Here is an 18,557-nt window from a genome sequence, read left to right as displayed (position 1 = left end):
ATATAATGCCTGGTAGTCTAATGTATAATAATGCATCATATTTCATTTGTTAATTATATTTTTGCATTATTAATCTGCATGTACAATGCAGCGGAATAGAAGTATAAAGTAGCATAAAGTAAAACTAATCCGGTAAAGTACCTGAAATGATATTCTTATGATATGATATTAAGTCAGCACTGTGCTGAGTATTGATTGTGGCCAATGATAAAACAAATGTAATTGTTTGTACAGACAGCAGATTGCTTGGCGAGAAAAGCAACTACTTATGATAAATTCTTATAATTCCAGGGCCAGAAACCTAAATCCTGCGATGCACAGCATCTTTCCATCAGATGCCAAATTGACCCCCGAGAAATTGCTGACGGTGCATGATGCAGCGGGAGCCCTCGCAGAGCGTGGGCGAGAATCGGGTTGTCACTGCCCACGTCAAACCCTGCACCCCCTTCCACCAGACAAGCCAGCAATTTTCCTCCCCTAAGACGCAGCACGACCAGTGGAAAGCTCAGCATGACCAACAGGGAGCTGAGGCAGAACAAAGACTCCACAACTATGTGCGAGTGCAACAAAGGTCAGTTCATACAAAGCATAGAATACCAGAAGTAATTTGACTGCACGGTCAGACGTTATTATGCAAAGGCAGCGCAGTGTCAGATCTCAAGCGTGATACTGATCTATAACTTTACTTCCTCACTCTACACAAATCAGCATCACACTATCCCCCTGATCCATTTGCCTTTTCGAAAGACGGCTGTGCTCTTTAACCCCAGGCAAGGTTAAGTGGCTGGCAGCGCCAGTAAGATCTCTATGTAATGAATCAAGTGGAAACTCACTATCTGATAAAATGCTGCGTAGACATCAGTGCCAGGTAAAACAGATTATGCCATAATAGGGCCTTTGGCACAGACAGGCCGCACCCAACTCCTACACAGGTGCAAGACACCTAGACTGAAAGAGACAGCAACCAGAAACCAGAAACCTCGTAGCGGTGTCGTTAGTGGTCGTTCTGTGTCTATTTGTGGTCATTATGTGTCTCAATGTAGATGTTTTGTGTCTCTTTGTGGTTGTTTTGAGTCTGTAGATGTTTCAAATCTCTTAGTGGTCGTCTTTAGTCTCTTTGTAGATGTGTTGTGTCTCTTTGTAAATGTCTTGTGTCTCTTTGTAGATGTCTTGCATCTCTTTGTAGATGTGTTGTGTCCCTTTCTGGGACATCTTGCAGGTGAAGACTATCGGCCCCTGAGCCTGTGCCTGCTTGGCCCGTTCAGTAATCCATCAATAGGTAAGACAGCACAGTGCAGTGGCATGCAGCAGTATTTGTTTGCAATAGGCAACACACACAAAAAGAAGAAAACACACCCAGGAGCACATCGACAAACGTGTGATTACACTTCAGAATAACAGTACCATGCAGCTGCACTATGTGCAAGAGATGAATTGACAGTTCAGAAATGAAAATAAATCAATCACACTCAAGACTTTTAGTGATGAAGCGTCCATTGCGTACGGTGCATTCACAGAGGACGGCTGCTAAGTGTTGAACAGGGCACCAAGAGTGTGCAAGTCACTCTCCACTGATAGGCAGGGTTGCTTAATTAAATTACACAACGGCATTAAATTACAGAGGGATACGTTTAGGAGTCCAGGAGGAACAGAAGGCACGAGCGTCTGTAGGCGGTAGGAAACAAAGAACATACTGTACATCAGAAAGAACTTCAAAATGTCATCTGGCAGTTTCATTGCTTCATTATTACACCACCACAGAGTCCATTCGGAAGCTGATTACCTGACATGCATAATGCAAAAGATGTGGCTGTCCTGCTGACAACAAAGAACTGCAGTAGCTGAAACATATAACGCATTTTATTCACAATGTGATAAATTGTTTATATGGTGTATGGTCCAATATGGTCTACCTCACACACCAGCGTGATGTTTACATGGCAAGTCTGAAAGTTTTGAGTTTTTCTACAATCAGTCTCCCTCTTCAACCCATCGACGGACTAAACACTATCAATCAATAATTCATAAATCCATAGAAATCCTTGCATACAATTAACACAATATAAATTCCAGGTGCAGAACAGTAGAAATGCTGTATTAAAACATATAAAAGGATTAAAACAATATTTGAGAGGCTGCCATCTTAATTTAGATTCTCAAGCAATCACAAACGAAAGGTCGGCTAATCCAACAAAACAACCATCTTCCATTTAATAACAGTCCGCTGTGAGCAAAGTTAGCATAAAATTCATCACTCTCTACATTTAATAGGATCCAGAAAAGCAATATCGTGTGCCTTAATGGATGGTAAAATAATTGCACTTGAAGACGACAAGTGAAGTTTGGCCTTTTGGGCAGCCGTTTAAAATGCACCCAACTGAATGAGCAGCTGTGTGGATGTAAAGTGCTTCATTACACAGTTTAAGTAGTTGGATAATTCTGCAAGAGTAAAGAGGCTGGATTCCATCACCGAGCGGATGCACAAGCTAGTATTTACAATGCAAGTCCGTACAATGAATATATTATGTTGTATATATTCAAATGGAAGTCAGCCTATAGAACGTATAAGCTTCCCATCTGGACACCGAGGGCAGGGATTTAAGACGGCCGGCAGGCTTTAGGGCCAACGGTGAAAAGGTCACTTATAACTTGGCATGAAGCTCTTTACCGTGCATTAGTGGGGATAGAACAAAACGCTTAACAGAGCGCAGCTTTGAACATCAGTGCTTTTGAGTTTGCCGAATATATATCTGCGCAGTATGGGAGTGGAGCGGTTACCTCGGTGGTTGAGGCAGGAAGGAGAGCAGTACTCAGACAGACGGAGAGAAAGGGAAAAAGGATGAAGAAGAAGAACAAGAAGAAGAAGAACTCGTGGCGGCATCAGAGGAAATAAAAACGCGAAAGGAAACTGAGCAGAACTGTCAACAAAGACTAGAGGTGCCACGAAGACAAGTAATACAGAGCCCAGCATGTATTAAGGATAGCATATTTAATCATTTGTGCACACAAATTATCAATCATTCCCTCAAATTAATAATTTGTACTCTTGCACTACTTAGTTTGCTCCCTGTAATTATTAATTCATGCCCTTAAATTACAGAATTGAGCCTTCAAATTACAATTAATTCCCTCAAATGAATTGCACAGTCTGCTCATACGATGGTGGAGTTTCACTGGATGGTGTTTGCTGGTAAGCTTTTGCTCACATGCAGCACACAAGCTGCATTAAAAAATAAACTGTACAAATGGAACCGCTTAGGTTTCATTTATTTTATTCAGATATATTTCAGGTATTGGCTCACCGGTTGTCTTGTCAACCCCATTATTTATTTTGTGGAACAACATCGTTTCTGTTCATATTCTCAATTTGAAGCTTATTTATATTTATTTAATATATATATATTAAATATTATATATATATATATATAGAGAGAGAGAGAGAGATAGAGAGAGAGAGAAGATATGAGAGAGAGAGAGAGAGATATAGAGAGATAGAGATATAGATATGATAAGAAAAAGAGATAGATAATGATAAAAGAGGGAGAGAGATATATATATAAAAATATTAGATAGATAGAGAGATATAGAGAGAGAAAAATAGTAGATATATAAATATTGATATATATAAAAATAATAAATATATATATATATAAAAATATTATATAAAAATAAATAAATATATATATATATATATAAAATATATATATATAAAATATATAAATATATATATATATATATATATATAATATATCATATATAATATTATATATCATATATATATTATATGTGTAAAAAAAAGAGTAAAAAAGCAATTCTGATGATATTAAATATCTTTTTTAATAATAAACACTAATAATTATATTTGTTTGTACTTTCATGAACATTGCAAGCTTTGCAAACATAAATAAAACTAATTGCATTTTCACTACTTCAGTCAAAAACGTGTGATGTCATAACTAACTGCAGCGGTAATGACCACAACTTTCATTAAACGCTACCAGCGGACTATTACTGCCTTTTGAAGAGTTGCTGACCATCCTCATCATCATCATCTGCTGCAGCGGTGTGAGCTGTTACATCGCATCAACAAAGAGGAGAGATATTAGATACAAGTGAGTAAAAAGGGTTGCCAGGGAAACAGCGCTGTAGAGTCTCGGTCTCAATCTTTCATCCATCAAAATATTGGCTTATAAACGAGTCGCCGGCAGCACGTTAGATTCTGCACCGACGCCATCCAAGGTTGGAAAACTGAGCAGAAGCCTCATCATACAAATTCCACTGTTACATGCTTTAAAAAAGAAAAAGAAATGTGCAGCAGAATATAATGAAAATAACAAAAAGGAGTGCAACGGTGCATCTCACACTACAGCTGTTCACTACAACATGTGTGGCAGCCTCCGCAGAGGTTTCCATCAACAGCAGTTATCTAGGGATCCTCGTTATTGAGATTGACAGGTCGTATTCTAAACACGGCAACAATACACCCCAGATCTGCATCCACCCTGCCAGGGCCGTCAGGGTGATCAAAGACCATCAAGCTCTGAAAGAAAATAGCCCATAGCAGCGTTTTAGAGACCCAAGCGACAGACAGCAACATGAGAGTGACAAGCTAACGTTAATCCTGCTGCTGGCTCAACAGATTTTAGATGAGAGATGTAGAAAGCAGGAGCAGCAGCAGGTGATCAAAATGCACCGGTGCTCAGACAGCACTCTGACTAAGTCCCTGATTAATTAGTGAGGTTAGGACTGAAGCGTGGGAGGCTGGTGTGGGCAAACGGAGGGATGGATGAATGTATGTATGTATTAAGGATGGATAGATGGGAGTGGGCGGCAGATGCTGTGGTGGGGGGAGGATGGGTATTTTCTAAAGGGACTTCCCTGCACTGCTTTTCTGGTAGTTGTGGTGGTGGGGTGTGTGGCGAGCCATCAGTGCAGCAGCCGATCGATGGCACAGTGAGAGGCCGGCAGCGACCTGGATCACGGCTGGCAAATGACTACAGTGATTTGGAGCTGGAGTGGGGGAGGTGTATGAGTCAGGGAGGGGGAAAGATCAGTCAATGAAATAAAAACGCATCAAGGGTCAGGGTGCAAACAGGGGAAAGAGCACCTGTCAGTCTCTTAAAAACGATCCACAACTTCACTGACGGGATCCTGCACCATTCTCACACCAACGGTCTACAGCACATTATTAGCATTGACCGAACGACAGACAGTCAAGTCAGTCCGCTGTCTAGAAAGCCATATTAAATATTGACATCATGAAAGAGCTATCGTTCATTTCATATCTAAGGTATAGCGGCGCTTACAGTTCTTGGATGGAGTCGACTTTTCACTGAGCAAGACACTCAGCAACACGGGCGGTTTTGTTTCATACAGCGACGTCAGATTCAACTCGTAAGTATGATAAATGTAGGAAAACATTTAATCATGTCGTCTCTTTCTGTCTCAGTGATTCCTTCTGCCTTGATGCTTTTTAAATCTACATCATAAATCATGTTAAAAAGGTTTGGTGTCAATACTGGTTAGAGCTGCACGATAAGGAAAACATGCAATAAGGTTGTTAAATATTCCGATAACGTAATACTTGCAAGAAAAAACCACGCATGTTGTCATCGCGATGAGTTTTTGCCATTATAAAGTCTACACAACCACAGTTTCTATACAAGCTGCCATAGATTCAAACAAAATGTTAAAACCAGCTCTAGATGACATACTAATACATCAAAGATACAGGAAGACAAATTCAAATGATTGCATTACTTCATGGAAACAAAAGTGCAAGGGATCAATATCTAGAAGTGCAATTGGTTTGACTTCAAGTGCTGTGAAGCGATGTATAAGGATAAAGATATTGTCTCAAGTGTCCACCTTGAATTACCTCAACATACTGTGTACGGCTTGATTCAAGAAACTGGCTTGATGTGTAAACATTTCTGTGTAATCAGACTGAGTATACAGACAGGGTTTACATTGCTGTGCAGATAAAGGTGCACACAGGTCAGAGAGACCTGAAGTGAAACAGCAATATCTAGTAATCTCTAGGTACACTCTAGGTACACCTGTTGAGGTCATTTAGACAAGTCAGTTCTAACTAAGAAGCTATGATGAACGGCTGGACTGAACATAGATAAAGTGCATTATTTCAGGCCATTACAAGTGTGGGCAGTGTTGTGTGTGTGAGGTGTGACGGGCCAACAGACCAGCACAAAAAAAGGTTCAATCTCAATGTAGAACACTTTGCAGATTTCCAGGTTTGCGGAGACGTTAACACTCTCTGGCGTTTCCTCTGAAAGCCACTCTGACAGGCCAGAAGAAGACATTCCCTGCTAGCTTTGCCGTGCTGAGGCCTGCCCCCCTACTCCTCCTCCACAATGCCGTGACACAGGATTAGCTTTCATTAGAGAAGGCGCTGTAATCAGCTTTGGAGCATAGCAGAGACGGAACAATGGAGGAGGCTGAAAGGATCTGGAAGATGAGGTGCACTGGGTGCATGCTCGGCTGTATGCAAGCTATTCCCACAAATGAAACCTGTGGCACCTAACAGCCAGACATTTTCATAACCACACTTATCTGCCTATTGCCCAGTGTTATGTACTACGCCTAAAAGACTGCCATCATGACAAACACAGCTTGAATGCAACATGCCAATTGCTTCACTTGTCATTTTAGGGCCCTGACACAACAAACAGACTATAAAGACGCCGTTGAGCTGCCATTGAGCATTTTAGGGGCGACCAACAACAAAGGTTTTTGCAGCCACATTGTTTTAGCATTTGCCGACTCTTATTGGCAGTTAGGGCAAAAACAAATGTCATTATCGATTAATCTGCCAATTACTTTCTAGATTAATCGGTTATTATCATTTGGTCAAAAAAAATGTCAATGTGATGTCTTTAAATGTCTTGATTAGTCAGTACAAAACCCAAAATATGTTCAGTTTAATGTGATATAAAATGCAGGAAATCTTGAGGAAGCTAAATGACTGCCTGTTCGGACCAGTCAATCCCTGATTTTACCCATTTAGGTCTGTTTATCCTTAATTGCTTCCTTTCCAGCAACACTAGGAGCTACCACCTAAACAAAGTAAAGCAAAGCAATGTGCAGAATGTATGCTCTCTGGGTCAAGTGGATTTGAGCAAGCTTTAGTCTTTGTTCTTTAAACTGCACAACGTGAGATCAAGAATTTGCTCGGCCATTGAAAAAAATGCAGAGGCAAAAATCCAATGTTCTCATATTGCAAATATGACACCTGATCACAACTCTAACTTGTCATTCATAAATCAAAGGCTACCCATAAGGTCTGTGCTATCATGTGTCTGGTTTATGTCTCAATGGTGGCATCTTCCTGCAGGGCTTCAAGGCTACCATTTCAACCTTTTCTTCAGATGGTAAACAGAAAGGTCAGGCAGCTAAGGAGGAATTAGTGGGCGTGTTTGGATTCCAGTCTGGACAAAAACCTGGCCCTACACGTGGACAGAACTACCTTTGTGCGAGTCCTTCACCACTCTCCATCATGCTGTCAACTGGCGCTTGTACTGGGAAGGACTGACGACACAGGTCTATGGAGAAGAACATATGTCCCCACTAACCCGAGAGAGCTTCACAAAGCTTTCTTGTTGGTGGTTCTATGAGTGTGTAGGGACATGCAGACGGGTGGCTGGACACGATACAGATGCACTGTGTGCAGTTTAGCTAGGTGTCAAAAAAAACCTTTGCTACGAAGTTAAACATGTAACATTCAATACTATGATGATTTCATAACAGGGTAGTAAAAACATATCGCAGTATGCTACCACAACACATTAGTTCGACATAGTGCACCTGGGATTCATTTTTAAATGTTGCTACTGAATGTTTTATCTGTTTTACTGCCTGCAACAGTCAACTGTCAACTGTCAAGAGCCATATTGTGGCTCCTTCTTTTCCAGCCGCTTTTAAATATTTCAATCCACACATGTAAACCCTTTGGAGAGAACACTGAACATTTTTTTAAGCTGGTAGAATACACCTAAGTCTCAGGGCGTAATATGTCTTGTTCATGAGAGTACAACACTGAGAAAAAAACATCTAGAAAGGAATCCAAATACGAGACCTTGACCATTATGAACATCTGTCCGACACCAGCAGGAGGTCAAGTCCTGGTTGTACTACCACATCAACTTACAAATAACAATTACCTGACTCCTGACACAACCAAATTCAATACAATATTATCTAATACGATACAATATGGTATGCAATAGAACAATATTGTTATGTTGCAGAAACTCCAACTGACTTCAGTGTTTTCTGTACTCATTCACAGCTTGCCTCTGAGATAATATGCCTCAACAGGCGTGATCGCACCTCTCAAGGAGGGCTCGTTAGCAGCAGAGATGCTGGCATTTCTACAATGCAATTACTACACGCATACAGAAGGGATGAGGCCGGTCTATATTTGCGCCTACAATTGGTAAAGCCCACAAGACAAGAGGCTGACCCAAATAAATCTCTACCTGAACTGTAGATAACATTGCTCATCATTAATTAACCCCCTTCCCTTACTCTGCTCTCAGCTGGGGAGGTTACCTGCTTGAATACCTCCCTGCTACTATCACGATGATCTGTGAACTGAGGCAAACCCTGTCAGCCATACTAGAATAGCCCCATCACATATGTGAAATGGCATTCCTTGATGCGATGTCAAAAGGACAAGGGAGGGTCAGAAGTTGCAAACACAAATCTAATAAATAAAAATAAAATATCTAATTTACACTAAGGGGTTAGAATTCAAGTATAATAAGACAACTTATATTGAAACAATCATCTTTCTGGCATTGAATGTTTGTGTCCAAGAGATCCATGTTTGAGTTTTCATTTCTGGCAGACTGACTGTGGTTTTTCTGAGGAACAGGTGGTGAGGCAATGGGATGGCGCAGCCAGCCACCTCCTCCCACCTCTTGCCAAGTCAACAAGGCCCCTAAGAGTCCCCTTCCTTTGCTTCCTTTCCTCCCTTGCCCACCTCTCAAACCAATCTCTGTATCTAGGCCATGACTGTGCGGGTGTGGTGGGTTCTCCTGCCAGCAGGTGAACCTGACTGCCAAGAAAGAAAAGCAAAAACACGACACAGGGCTGGAATAGGAGGGAGGGCAACAAAGGAATTACTTCTATAAAGACTAAAGGAATTCAGAGTCAGCAAGGGATATAACTCCACACTACACACACACTACACACTACACACTACACACACACACACACACACACTCCTTGTCTCGCCACTCCCGGTCCCCTGGAGGACCTCTATGTATCAGGAGAAGCAGTGACGGAACCCCTGAAGTAGCTGCTACTGTATTATGCAACCCTTCTGGGCTAAAAGTGGCTCTAAAGTAAATCATCCTTCTCTGCCGCTAGCCTGACCTCCATACTGCAGAGAAAGCACTTTCAAAATTCACTAGCGGAGTTAGGGTATTATGCTGAAGGCACCATCTGTGCAGGCTTTCCTAGAAGCCATGAGATTAAAGGCAGTTAAAGCATCACATTCGAAAGCCATCTCTGCGTCCAATCAAAGATAAGAGGTGTAAGTAAGGGCCAGGGCCTCTATAAAACTCTAGGTGCTGCTGGGTTGTGTGGGTTAAGTGGTAAAGGACTGCGTAGGTCGTACCACTGATCCCTTTGGGCCAAACAGGGCGGCTACAAAGGGCATGTGTCCTCGAGGATCAGGCCAGAGAGTAAGTTCAGGACTCAGAAAGGGACACTTGACAGCTTGACTGCCTGAAGGGAGTCTCGACTCCCAGACTCTCCTCTGGTGTGGTCAAAGGCCTTCTACATTGCCCTTCCTGTACATCCACATCTTTTTACATTTACAGACCAGATAATGTAACTCAGCTTTATTATTTCTTTACTTCTGTAAACTTTCAAAGACATTCCCACTTTGCATGTTCCTCTGCACAGCTGTCCTTCGCCTCAGTTGGTGCCTCTCATGTATTACCATTACACGAGTCACCATTACATGTCTTTATAAAGACTGAACATGCAGTACAAGTTGCATTGAAGAACTGTATTTTATCTTCAAAGAGGGTTAACCTTTTCTTGCACAGACACAAAACCATTCACTGCCATATACACTGGAAGTTTGCTGATTCTCCAACACACTACTTTTACTTTCATCGACAGCAAATAGGCTTTAGAAAGACATCCCATGCGGGTTTGTAGCCTAATGATGTGAAAGTGCATAGCTCTGCACTATACACACCATCTGTTAGACAAAGTCCCTGCCCTCTTAGCCTACAACATAGATAGTACTCAACAAATGTTTAATACCCCTTAAAACTACGACTTCAAACATTACTATTATGAAATCTTTGAATTAGAAATAAAACGTGAATTTTGTCTGGCCGGGGGGGGGGGGGGGGGGGGGGTTGGGGGGAGATGCTAAATTGATTGACTCTTGCCAATTGCTGCTGAAGTGCTGGCTTAAAAATCACTTGAAGATACACTATCTGCCGGCTGACCAGCAGATTGGTACCTCGATTTGGCCGTCCCCAAGGCTTGCCACATTCCTCCAGGGGGGATCAGATTACGTTCTATACAGGGAGACGGGCCTGAAGCATTATGGGTGTTTTGGTCTTACAACATGGGCCTGACAGTCGATCAGCAGCGTGAGCAAGCGAGAGTGCAAATAGGAATGAAAAGAAATGCTGAATGATTGGCATATGGTTGTCTAGAGGATGCAATGTAGTCATGTCTGAAAGCAGGGATGGCAGAACCACAGCTACAACTAAACAGAGGAAAAAGACAAGAAATGTGTGGTTGGAGGTTGGCTGCTGGAATACACGACAGAGAGACAGAATATAGTTGTGCCAGTGAAAAAGAAAATAATCGGCCTTGTATAGTACGGCTCATATTTTTACAGGGCAGAAAAAAACCGACAGTCCTGACTAAGTAACTGTCTGGCCCGTCTGGTAGAAAATCTGTCAAAGACATTGTACTCTTTAGTCTTCTTGTGTCATGGACATACCCGTACTTGTGTTCACAGCAGTAACTGTGTGGCAGTGAGCTTGTGTGTCACTCCTCACCCATGCCAGTTTCTGTGGGGCTAGGCCACTAGAAAAGGCCTGCATGATATAGCAAAGCAACGAACAAGCTGCCAAAAAACATGACAGCTTGCAAGCATGCGTGTGTGTGTAGGACTGGGGTGTGACAAAGGCATTAATTACCAACAATGGGACCACATCTTGGGCTCAGGACTTAACACAGAGTCGAGATTAGCTTGTTGAAACAACACGTCTCCCACGGGTTTCATAATTTAGTTTGCAAGTAAGTTGTACACAAATACAATTTCAAACTGTGGGAAGGGAGGTTCCTGCTACTTCCTTTAGTCTGACATTGTTTAGGGTCATCACCGCACGTATGAAAACACACAATGTATGTATGCATGTATGAGCATGATAGCTAGTGCATCAACTACAGTCTACTGAGAAACAGGATCTCTCTGCATGCAATCAATAAAGCCGAATGCAACCGCTCATAAGACACAGTCCCAGTTAACAGCAAAAAGCTGCAATAGGAGTCAACAAGCCCTGCCTCTACTCCTAATGGTCGGATAGGGAGCGGGACGGCATTAAAGCTCAAATGATTGGTCATTGTAATGTATGGCTCCCCGGCGTAGTTTGGACAGACACATAATCAATGGGAACCCTGGGACACACTAACCTCTCCACGATCTGGCTAACAGAGGCACACTGAGCTCAGACTGATGCGCTATCAGTCTAAACTATCAACGTGCTCCCCTTGAACTGGCAACTGTAGAGGACAACTCCGAGGTGGCTTTACTTCCAGGGGGTTGTGACTGTCAGTGACCGGCCTTGTGTTGCTGGCAAGCTACAGTCTATCATGGACAATGGTGTGGTCACAATACCAAAGTTATGACTTTGATACGATACCTGACTACATATCTCGATACCCATACTGAAACGATACCAAGGAAACTGAATGACAAAAAACATTTCATTAATTAAAAATGCCAGGCACGCAGTGGAAGATTTGAATGACGGCCATAAAACAACAGAAGCAAATTATTGTACCACATTGTGTTCATACATTTCACTATCCAACCAGGACCGGAGAAAGTCTGAAGTAAAGATCAGCTCCGTACACATTCACTTCTCCACCCTCACATGTCACACTGCTGCTTAGAAAAGCTAAATCCTTGCAGAGACAGAAACCTATTTTGTTGAGTTACCTCTTCGCGCAATGCTCTGAGTGAATTTAAGTTCCAGCTGGTAAACATTGATGCAGTGTATAAGTCTAGGGCTTTTATTGTGAAAGGTAAGAATGGAGAAAGCGAAGCTGTAACGAGCCGCCGCGGGCGAGGACAATGTGGAAGCAATAAAGAGTTAGCTGTCTTGGTTCAGACTACGGAGCCTCCCTGTTATTATTGTATTACCTTCATAAGTATAGGTGAAATACTCATTATCCTCGGCTACAGTACTTCAGTACCATATTTCGCCTTGTGTGTCTGCTTTTGTCGACAAGCCATGGAGGGTCAGCAAGATACATGTTACTTGCAATTAACAGAGAAAAGTAATTGCTAAGGGACAACTGCCAGTAATGAAATGTCATCTGGTGGTCCTTTGAGTTGACCCTGGGGCCTGATTCAAAAGACAAAAACAGCAAAGCCATGGTAACAAATACACACCACCTCTACAGTATATCCACCCCCACGAACACACACACACCTTAGTCATGACTCTGGCTCTGGTCAGCCTCTGCAGAGTGTGTTTTGAGTGAGTGGGCCAGGCAGCGATCCTCCTTCCTTATCCGCTCCACGTGGGCAGGAGAGACTGAGAGGCCTGCCATCATCAACTCTGGGGCAAACTTAACCCCTGTTGTCCTGGTTGTGTGTGTTGTTCAAAACACATTTTTTTATAGACCCATAAGCAGGTCATGCTAAATACAAATTTGTATTGTACCGTTACACAAATACCAATCACACAACACAACATCCTGTCAAGTCCATTATAGAACAAGATGACATCCAATGAAAGATTTCTTTTCCTATGGTAGACCAAGTCAAGCAGACACCAACCACGTTGAATATGAGGGTTAATTTTCAGCCAGGTGGTCTATAATTAGCGTGTGTGAATGAGTGTAAATAAACCTTGGGGCCTGGACTCACCTCCAGCTGTATTTGTATAGCTGGAGTTTCTCTCATCCACACACTGCGTACTTTACTTAGTTAGCCAGGTTGTCTTTCACGGAGCAGGATCAACAGTGAATAAACACAGGAAACACAATGTGGCATATAACTCGGTTATTTACCCATCTGTAATTACGGCTCTCTTCAATTAAGCTCATTTGCTTAATGGAGGTGAGAAATAAAACAAAAACACCTTTCTGTGTAAAGGCTCCATGCAGAACCTGAGAGTGAAAATACATTTATTTTTCTAAATGCCCTAAAGATATTAAAATCACATTATACAAGATTGCGAGAAAGACAAAATAAAAGTGGTTCAATTTCCCCTATTCTTGCACCGCCTGTTACTCAAGGCTTTAATGTAGTATATCCATGACACTTGATTAAAAGTATTGATTGGTCTGATAATTAAAAGGAGCTGTGTGCACAACATGATCTTTCTCCTTGTCTGATTAAATCTGTCCAGCAGTAGATTCATTTCCCGAGCCGCAGCTGAAATGATGAAGTGGTTAATAAAAAGGTGAACCCTCCTCTGCATTCTTTCAGGCTGTTAGCAAACAACCTGCGTACTCCACTTCAGAAGTCTCCTGGTTTAGAGTCAAACGATGCTGAAAATGCTCTGAAAAATGTCAAACTTCATTTGAAGGCCTGAAGCCCGTCACTGTCCAGAAACCACTCTGCAAATTGTCTGAATGCACGGAGCTGATGCCATATTGGCTCATGCTGTTCTCTGTGCCTATGCTTCAGCGATCGGCCAAACCAAGCCCCCGCCAAAATAAAGCTGCAGTTGACTGGAGCGCTACAACCTGAAGACAACTGTGAGAAATCCTGTTCTGCTCAAACACCCCAGGATAAATCTAACGCATTATATTACTTTGTTACTGCTAGAAGTAACACATTACCCTCAACACTGACACTCACAAACTCCCCCACAGCTAAGGGTTGTCCAGCCGTAACACCGGAAAGGGTTTAGGTTGTATATTCGTGTTTCTTGAACGTTCCCTCACAAACATGCCTGCCTTCTTTAAATAAAAGAAATCTGCATATTCATCAGTTCTTAAGCTTCAATGTGCGTGTGTGTGTGTGCGCATGAACAAGGTACCGATGCCTACATGATAGACGAGAAGAGGCAATCTCGTCTAGACAGTTACCATGACATATTGCATGTCATTCCCCCCTATACATGCACCGAGATGAGCCAACACAACAGTTACAACATCCCTCCCGCTGCGGTGACATTTCTCTGATTCCTAATCTCCTATTTACAGGCAGCCCGCAGATGGCTTTACTCATTCTACCCATATTTAAATACAAACCACCGCCTGGCACAACACAGGAGTGTGTCTATGTTTGCATCTGTCACCCAGCAGCATGCATGGGCTTGTCCATATCCACCGAGACAAGTCTTCTATTTAGCAGACAGGTATGTTTTTACAATGAGCCTCCTTCTTCTAATAGAGACGAGTATAGCAGGAAAGTTGAGGCAAAAATAGTGCGCGTGTGTAAACTGAAGAGGTTTGTCCTTGATGGAAGCATTGCTGTGTTTTATTCTGGAGGAACAAAACATTATTTAGTTCTCTCAGTTAGCATGCGGTTTGAGGTGGCTGTGTGTGCATACCTGTGGGTGGGGGGTAAATACATATTCAGGCAATTCTAAATGTAAACAGACTGCAATTCTCTGCTCATGATAAAGCGAGGGGGTTAAGAATTCAGTTAAATCTGTATCATTTCAAATCAATCTGCTAAAGAAGAAAGAATTAATTAGTGTGGCTTCAGCAACGATATGTTTACTGTCTCCGTGTCATCACATCACATTAGTTATTAATAATTGCTCGCACTGTATTTAACAAACAAGCATTGCAGATGAACAGAGCAGCCAAGAGAGCCCCAAAGTTAGAAATCCTTACACTTCGTCCCCGAAATTGGGACAGGAACGCTACAAATGCACTCTGCAAAACTAATTAAATGCTCCCGGAATACTTAAAATGATCTTTATCTGTAAAGCTGGCAGAGTATTGCCACTTGCCAACTTCTGAAGCTGCAGCAGTAGTCGGTCTAAAATCTGCCTTCATACTCACTTGCTCATCCACAGCCCCCTCAGCCACATCCATCCCCACCCTGCACACTCCTACACACACTCCCTCCCCCGACACACTGCTACTGTCACTACTTGTGTTACTAGAACCACATTATTACTAATGTTGGAAGAGAAATGTGTTGGACTTCTTTCATAAAGTACTTTTTAAATGTGGCACATTTTTTTTATTTGTTTACAATTATTTATACAGTACATATATATATATATATATATATATATACCTTATCATATTAAAAGGGACTACTTTGGGTTTGGACTGACAAAACAACTTTAAGAAACCGTGATGGACATTTTCACTATTTCGGCACATTTTATAGATCAACAGGTCTATAAATAGGTCGTTAGTTGAAGCCGCATTGTAAATATGTGTGTTAAAAATCATGACCACAATATCTGACTCAATAATCAGGACGATCATTTGAGCCACAACATAATCTTCACATAAACGCTGCTTCGCCGGGCAAACAGCTGCAACAGTCAGCCAACGAGCAAGCAGGAAATCTATAGAACTCTGATGGAGCTCATTACATGTAAAGGTTACATGCTGCACATTGCTCATATATTTCAGTTTCCTTCTGTCTTTCTGAAAATGATGCTTCTCCTGCCTCCGCTGATTAAACCCTTAGGAGTAATTACTATGCGGCAGTGGCTTTCAGGAGCATTATGATAATGCTTTTGGAAAACAGGTGGATGCAAAGCACTTATGATAAGTTGGACTGACACCTTGCAGCAGGGCAACAAGGCAGCTGAAAAGAAATTACTTCACACCTATAGCCTGCAGTTATTTTGGAGCGGTGCTTTGTACACAGCCAGCGTCTGTGTTGTCATAATACTGATGCATTACCAAAACACTGACTTCTCCAAACTTGAATGAATAATGAGTTAGATTACTTTGCGGATCTCAACATGAGGTTTAAGAGTGAGGCTGAGACTCTGGGCTCTCAGATTCCCTGACAGACCTCTCTAATGGTTATTCAATACTTTTTAACCTGATTAAGCCCAAAGCAGATCTTCACTGAGCAGCACAGAAAATACAGCGCTGAGACGTGCAATGCGATGGCATCTCCTCAGCGTGACAATGGGAAAAGTAGCTTTAAATCCAACATGACCGGCCAAGTCTCCCAGTGATAATGTTAAATCGCTTCAAAACCCATACTTGTCAAATCTATTTTTCATTACCCTTCACGTTGGTGGAGACAGTAGGAGGATGATGATCTCTTGAAATATTCATCACAGAAGCACCCAAGACATGCTGGGACTCTCTTTTTTTCACACAGAACCCTATTTTTTGGGGGCAAATTGTAGCCACAACACAACTGGTTAGCTCTGTACTTGATACAGAAAAGACTTGACCTTTGTGTTTCCGTTTCAAATGGCACGAGCTAATGAAAGCAATGATACATTTGCGACAGAGCTTCGCGAGGCAGAGCTCAGCCTTTAATAAACTCACTGATTCCTGTCATGGGCTTTTGAACACTGTAGCATTTCTCAGCAAAATCTTGATGTTTAATGGTCACCGGTGATCTAATCATTTCAACTGGTTGAACCCTTGCATCTGAGCCTGAATAAAATTACTCAAATTCCCTCCTGTACTCATGCGCACACTGTGCTCACTGCACATGCCTGTTGTGATGTTCTGGAGCACGAGAGGATGATGTGTTGCAACTAGTGCTGCTGGATCACAAATAAACACATTCTGTCATCTTGCTTCTGAGGAAAAGGCTTTGCGTTTGTCTTCCAGCATGAGAAATTTCACTTTCTAACAGATTGGCTTTAACACTGCAACTTTAAGTGGAGTGCTGTCGTTAAAGTCAACATTAGATGTTAACTGACATGAAACTGGGCAGGCTTCAGAGCTCCTACCCCCATAGGTCGACTTGATTATGATCTTTACTGCATTATTATGGTAGACTGCAAAGGTGGAATGTCAGACCTGTAAAATGCACAGGCAGGAGGAACCAGTACATATGGCATGAGCACTGAAGACACACCATGGACACCCACAAATGAGAGATTACACATCATAGGCGACATCAAGTAGTGTTATGCAATGGTGAAGAAGAAGAAGAAGAAGAAGGAGCCTTGGCAACAAAAAAAAAAGTATGCTTGGTGATGCATGCACAATTAGGGAAAATCGCCCTTAGGTTGAATGCACTGGTTGTGCGATATCTGCATGCATACTGTAAAGCTGTGTGAATCAAATGAGCATGTATCTGGCACACTGCTGGCTGTACCATGAAAACAGTGCATGTCCAGACAAGGCTACATCCTGCCTCACAGCCAGAATGTGACACATTTCTCCAAATATTCTTGCTCTGGTCCACTAACTGGAGTTAGCCTCACTTCCTAGTTTACTGCTGCTGTCATAGCTCGGCTAACACCCTTCTTCCTCCATAGCCAGCAAACAATTTGCGTCTACATTTGCTGCTGCTGCTACGACCGTGAATTCTTCAAGTATGCTTCTGCTGGTCAGAGGCAGAGCTGTGGCAGCGTCTCGTTTCAGCGTGGCATGAAAAATTACACTTACATTTCACCACCCTGTCCGTCGTAGATAACTTCGGTTCATCATTCGGCTTGTTTTCGGACATTTCCAGTGTGATATAATATTGAGATATAGGAGAAATGAGACTGAAAACGGTCCCTGCGTTGCTCTTGCCGAACAACTCTCGAGTCTATCCGAGAAAAGAGACCGCAGTGATCTCACTCGGTCCTATCAGCGGCCAAAAATACTTGCAACAGGGTTACAATTTCACTGCTGGTGCTGTAGGAGCTGCTCTGTCTGATTTACTGTTACTCTGTATCAAGTTGTCTGAGCGCAGTGTGCAGTCAAACATGCTAACCCGCAGGGCCCGCCCACAACTCACACCGCCTCTTCCTATAGGCGGAGAGCGGCAGCTGTTCACTCACTTTGATCGAAGGGCTGATTCTGTGTCAATCTGTCCTGGTGTGAATAACTGTATGAATAATGTATGATATTTGTACCTGGGTAAGCACAATAAATACATGAATGAAAGGATACTAAAACAAATAAAGGTGCTACATAATATGTCCACAAAAGCAGATAATATATTACATTTAGACCCAGGACTTCTCAGTATGGAAGCCTATTTCCTCCAAAAGAAATTACCTGGAAAGGCTTTATTTAAAAAAAAAAAATTTGGCTGTTGCCTTTATTAGTACAGCTGGAAATTGACAGTAAAGCGAAGGGAGAGAGACGATGACATGGAGCAACGAGCGGATTCAAACCAGTCCTGAAGTAAAGAACCAGCCTCAGTACACGGGACC

The 18,557-nt window shown here is 42.3% G+C and overlaps 1 protein-coding gene across 2 annotated transcripts in view; it reads right to left on the bottom strand.

Annotated features, from left to right (window-relative positions):
• LOC115023688 (serine/threonine-protein phosphatase 2B catalytic subunit alpha isoform) overlaps positions 1–18,096 on the bottom strand; it is a 50,018-nt gene extending 31,922 nt beyond the window's left edge. For both annotated transcript variants that reach the window (XM_029454885.1, XM_029454886.1), the window contains exon 1: positions 17,800–18,096. In XM_029454885.1, coding sequence (XP_029310745.1) covers positions 17,800–17,860 — 61 coding nt within the window. In that variant the 5' untranslated portion in view covers positions 17,861–18,096. The remainder of the gene's footprint in view (positions 1–17,799) is intronic.
• Between the last annotated feature and the right edge of the window lie 461 nt (positions 18,097–18,557).

This window comes from Cottoperca gobio, chromosome 18, assembly GCF_900634415.1.
Source record: "Cottoperca gobio chromosome 18, fCotGob3.1, whole genome shotgun sequence".
Lineage (NCBI taxonomy): Eukaryota > Metazoa > Chordata > Actinopteri > Perciformes > Bovichtidae > Cottoperca > Cottoperca gobio.
This window is presented reverse-complemented; position numbering and strand designations above follow the sequence as displayed.